This window comes from Austrofundulus limnaeus, unplaced genomic scaffold (genome assembly GCF_001266775.1).
Source record: "Austrofundulus limnaeus strain Quisiro unplaced genomic scaffold, Austrofundulus_limnaeus-1.0 Scaffold75, whole genome shotgun sequence".
Taxonomy (NCBI): Eukaryota; Metazoa; Chordata; class Actinopteri; order Cyprinodontiformes; family Rivulidae; genus Austrofundulus; species Austrofundulus limnaeus.
The window spans coordinates 377,625-383,124 of NW_013952477.1; the positions used below are offsets into that span (position 1 = coordinate 377,625).

The 5,500-nt window shown below is 37.0% G+C and overlaps 1 protein-coding gene across 2 annotated transcripts in view; it reads right to left on the reverse strand.

Moving 5' to 3' along the window:
• Positions 1-5,500, reverse strand: part of LOC106519303 (protein FAM19A1) — a 54,691-nt gene that overhangs the window by 4,718 nt on the left and 44,473 nt on the right. For both annotated transcript variants that reach the window (XM_014010905.1, XM_014010906.1), the window contains exons 3-4: positions 4,530-4,670; positions 322-446 (exon numbers count right to left, since the gene is read on the reverse strand). In XM_014010905.1, coding sequence (XP_013866359.1) covers positions 322-446; positions 4,530-4,670 — 266 coding nt within the window. The remainder of the gene's footprint in view (positions 1-321; positions 447-4,529; positions 4,671-5,500) is intronic.

Below are 5,500 nucleotides of genomic sequence, written 5' to 3' on the forward strand. Positions count from 1 at the left end.
AATTTAAACAGTAAAAGATAATATTTGTTCTTTTGCATAATGCAGTAACTGTGGCCTGCTGAGTAATCTCATCGAATATCTCTTTTCTGCAGAAAATAGGACCAGGTGCTTTGATTTTTAAACTCTCAGGATTTGCCATTTCCTTGGCGATGGAGAATCTGCACAAACGGTGCTACGTGTTAAAGTTCAAATCTGTGGATTGATTACGTTTTGGACTGATAAAAGTAGAGCAGCTGTAAAATTCAGCCCCGAACAGGTAAAAGTACTGATAAAGATCATGTTTGCTGTGTCTCATCCCACAGTTAGCAGAGGTTATCTTACCCTTGTCGTTTTGATCTTGTTCCCGGCGTAGCACATCCAGCCTGAGTTGTCAGGAAGTGTTTTGCACTCCTCCCCCTCCAGACAAGGCTCCATCTCACACCACCACTTCCCAATTACTATAGATGCTACAGGAAACAAATAAACAAACAAACAAAAAAACAAAACAAAAAAAAAAAACAGGAGAAACACCAGAGCAGGTATGTTTAACCTTAAACAAAATAAAAGGCAAATCAAACACATTAGAGGCATATTAGCGGTAGGTTTAAATGAGTCTCTTAAATGTATTCAAGTACTTTYGTCAATAAATGTAATTAGTTTAAATACCTAAGCACATTTTTTGTCATCTTTTATTTCCCCTGGCACAAAGAAAATGTCCTATGAAATATGTGAAATTGTGCCTTTTAGCACATTAAACACACATATACTGTATACAACATTTGCCTAACCTTGTTAAACGTTTTATTTATTAGTTGATCTCTCATTAATGTAGCATATAATAGTTCACATTTCTCATTTATAGCAACCCCCCCCCAAAAAAAAAAATAAAAATAAAACAATGAATACAATCATATGCGATTCCAACTATATGCATACCCTTTCTTTTCTGTATGCCATTAGGCATAAATGTGCAGGGTGAAACGTTGGCTTTTCATTGAGTGAGGAGGTTGGTAGGTGGGACTCAGACTTGACTTTAATGCACACCACACACTTTCCATCACAAGAGAAAATTGCTTTAAATACAGGGTAAGTAGACAGTAAATGGTTTGTAATGTGAGACAGAGGGAAAGAATCTGTCAGAGCTGACACGGAGAGACCTCAAATTCCCCCGGTCCGCTCAGAGATTGCAGTAATATTTGCACAAGGATTTATGATAAAAGCTGCAGGTGAGAGGTTTCCTGGGAGCCAATGTGTGTTTTTTTCTTWTTTTTTAGTTGTGTCTCACCCGAGCACCAAATCCATTTCTTGCAAAAGATCGAAGCTCGATTGCAGATATTTGTCAAAAATATACATGCAAGCATCATGAAAACACATAAGTAAATCCCATTTATTTTGCTTCTATCTTTTTATGTTTTTTTTTTTGTTATTGTTTTTTATTTACTCTTCCCTCGGGTGTGTTCAAATCTGTAGTTGTGTTTGTCTTGTTTTGGAGTAGAGTTTACCCTCACAGACATATTCTCTTGTCAACAGAATGCGAATGTGACATTATCCTCGGTTGTTATCTTATTTGGGCAAAGGCGATGCATGGTTGACTCCATTTTTGGGAGAGATTGAACAAATCTGTATCTCTGGATAACGTAGCTAGATTTTATTTTTTGGTATGTTTGATGAAATTAAATAAGTGACAAACTGGGGAAATTGTCTTTTTATAATGTAAGTGCTGCAGAGGTCTGTGTGTGTGTGTGTGTGTGTGGGGGGGGGGGGTGCAAGCTTGAGAAACACTGCATGCACATGAACTAACATGCATGTTTATAGACTGTAGGAGAAAATGAGATGAACCAGAGAAACCCTACACAAGGAGAACTTGTCAATTCCACATAAAGGCTGCAGCAGAGTGTTGGACCCATGCTATTCTTGTTGTGAGGCAACTAACAGCTACCCCACCTAGCAGCTATGAAATTTAACACAGTTGTATATATAGTTGCATTTTTACAGTTCACACCAGAGGTTCCCAAACATTTCCATGCCATGGCCCCTCAAATGGCAATAGCTTCTGGCCAGGGCCCCACCTCTTGTTAACCCACAAATGATGATACAGAATATGTAAAGAAACAACAGTTTTATTTTTTTCTTACCTTTATTCACTATTCAAYCATTACATTTGTTTAGCATGGGCATTTTATAAACATGTTTTAAACACCATTATTCTCACAAAAAAAATCAACTTTTAAACAAATTGTTATTAAGAACAGAACAAAATAAATCAAACCTCTCTTAAGCTTGTTTAAATAACATTTCAATACGTTATTATAAATTATTTTTTAAAATAATGATTGAAAAACAGATTCAGTTCTATGATAATGATTTAAAACATTTATTAGATTAGTTTTTTTCTTATTTTCCCTCCTCACTGAAGCCTCTCTACACACACCCCACCCCCCCCATCGAGCATCGAGTCCACAGGTGTATTCTGGCAGGCCCAACAAAAATGTATTTTAAAACTTAATTTAATACAAAAATAAGTTTTAAATAAAATCTAAACTTTTTATTTATGATTCAGTGCAACACAACAAACAAATCTAAATGGTAAAGATAATAGATCTGTTTTCCCCCCASCACCCCTGTATGTCCTGTCCCTGAGATGTTGGCTTTGAGTAACTGTGTGGTGGAATAGCCATGGTTTAATGGTAAATGGACTGAACTTTTATAGCACTTTATCAAGCCCCAAGGGGATCCCAAGTCGCTTTACACTTCAATCATTCACACACTGATGATGCTAAGCTACGTTGTAGCTACAGCTGCCCTGGGRTGCACTGACAGAGGCGGGGCTGCCATGCACCAGTGCCACCAGACCCTCTGACCACCACCCCCAGGCAAGGCGGATGAAGTATCTTGCCCAAGGACACAATGACTTAGGCGGCTGGAATRGGGGATTGAGCCGGCAACCCTCTGGTTACAGGACGACTCCCCTAAGCACTCCACCACACACGTCCTGCCCCGTTCACTTGATGTAAAGATGTGAATCACAAAATCAATACAAATAAATATGACTGGATCTGTTGAGCACTGTTGAACCAATGCATTGGTACCAATGTACTGATTATTGGATTAAATTACATTTTTGTACCGCAAGCAGGTTAATTAGTTTAAAAAAGAGTTTAGTTTTTAAAGAAAATTGTGTCTTCTGTAGATTTTCTTTTTGAGTGGACAGCTCTAAAGCTTTAGAGAACTTATGCCAATGCATTTAATACACAATGTCCCATCTGGTTTCTGACACATGTCAACTGTTAAATAACTTACAGGTAACGTGTAAATGTGCATAACTTACTGGTCACATACAGTACCTGTAACATGTGTCTAACTTGTAAACTAACACATTTTCACTCCCAACTCGTCACATATTGACACTTTTCTAAGGTTCCCTCTGCGTCTTATTTTGATGTGTTGGGTAACCCCTTCACGTCAGCTATTGACGCACCAGGCATTTTTGTGTTCCCACTGCATCCAGTTTTGATGCATCGGGCCGCAAAATATATGGGTCTTTGACTTGGGGTCTGTGGTTAATATTAGGGATCAGGGTTGATGGTTAGTTTTAGGTACTAGGGTCAGGGACACAATGTCTAGGGCGAATAAAGGTAATTTTAGGCTTTGGGATGGTTAGTTTTTGTGCATTTTCTACATTTTCTGAAATTATGACTACGGATTCCATCCCATCTCGTCACTGACTGACTCAAGGGGTGTACCCGACACGTCAAAACCGGACGTAGAGGGAACCTTTAGAAAAGTGTCAATATGTGACGAGTTGTGAGTGAGAATGGGCTGTATGAGCATGTGYCATCGTATAACAGTGTGCTGGTAACATGTTTAAAGCTTACACCTAAATCCTGCAACTTACACTAGAGTGTTTGACACTTTCAGTGTGACTAGGCATTAGTGCTAGTTTTGCTGTTTTAAATTATTTTGTTTCATTAGTGACACTTACTGTTCAAGAGGAGAACTGAAGCAGACCTAATAAAAGCGGTGATCATGAAAATCAACCAATATTCCTGGAACAAAGGTTCACCTGTGTTTTAATTTTTAGAAAATGGGAATTGCATTTTCCTAGTGAAAGGAGTAACAAGTTTTTTTTAAGGTTCAGCTCACAAAATGACTCCCCCAGAGCCATGCAGTAATTTCCATCACTAATTCTTAAAATTGGTGTAAAATATGACAAAAGAAATATGTGTAGTTTGATTTCATCTGACTTTAGATTTGCACATAGAAACCTATCTTTAAAATGAAAAGTTTGTCAAATTTTTTATTAACTATGGTAAACTTGAAAGTGTATTTTATTTGTCTTTTTATGTCAAATCTGTTTAAAAAGGAAATTTTACATGCATGCCGTTAATGTTTAGTTTGTCACAGAACTGTAATTTACAGTCACAATCTGAAATTTTATGTATTTAAAAAAATACAGCTTCAAGCTGTAAACTAAAACAGAAAATAAAATTTATTTACAGCGTTTCTTTTTCAGTGGCAGGAGTCAAACCCTTCAATGTTAAAACACTCACCGTCAACACACGAAGGCCTGTTTCTTGTGGTTCCGGCCACCTTCCCTGGCAGACAGGAACACTTCACCGTCTGAGATCGCTCCTCGATTCGATTCTTATTACAGCACCTGTGAGCAGCTATTACTTCACAGGTGCCCCCCTCTGATAAGGAGAAAAACAAGCAAACATCAGACTGCATTAAGTCAACATCTGCTTTCTGAACACATCAGCTTCAGTCAAGTTCCTCCTGCAGTTTGAGGAAGTTTAATGTGGCTCTTTGCAAAATTTATATTTAAGGTACTTTATACAGACATGTTGCCCTTTTTTGACAATAAATCTGATTTATTGAACTGAGCAGTACATTTTTTAAGATAAGTTTCTCAATCAGCAAAGCCTTTTTTATGCTTTGCTCTTTTAGTTCATTATAACAAAATTATTTGATCCTTCTTTTGATTTTATTTTCCAGAACCTTGTTCCTTGTCAAGTTTCTTTTTGGTGCTACAGCCACAATCTTTGTTAGATTTGTTATATGATCCTTGACAGAGTGATACGTTCTGTGTTTATAGACAAATATACATATATTTAATAGGTAACTGTCAAGAAACGGAAGGCTTTATAGCAAAAAATCTAAAAATGTCCCAAAATAGTTTTAGGGAACTTTAACTACAAAGCGAGGTGTGTTCATTTAGTTGTTTTTCACTGATGTTTAAATACTCAGTTGAAGGAATCATATTTAAAAGACACACTTTCAGAACAACCAGTACTTTTAGTTTTCTGTGAATTTTCCAGAAGCAAAAACAATCACACATGTTCTCCACCTGGGAAATGTTATTCTAATTTTGTAATTTGACAAATTAAGACAATAAGAAGAAGAAGATTAAAATATTTTTCATGCGCTTAACCTACAATGCCTATTTTCATAAACTGTTCATTTCACACACACACACACACACACACACACACACACACACACACACACACACACACACACA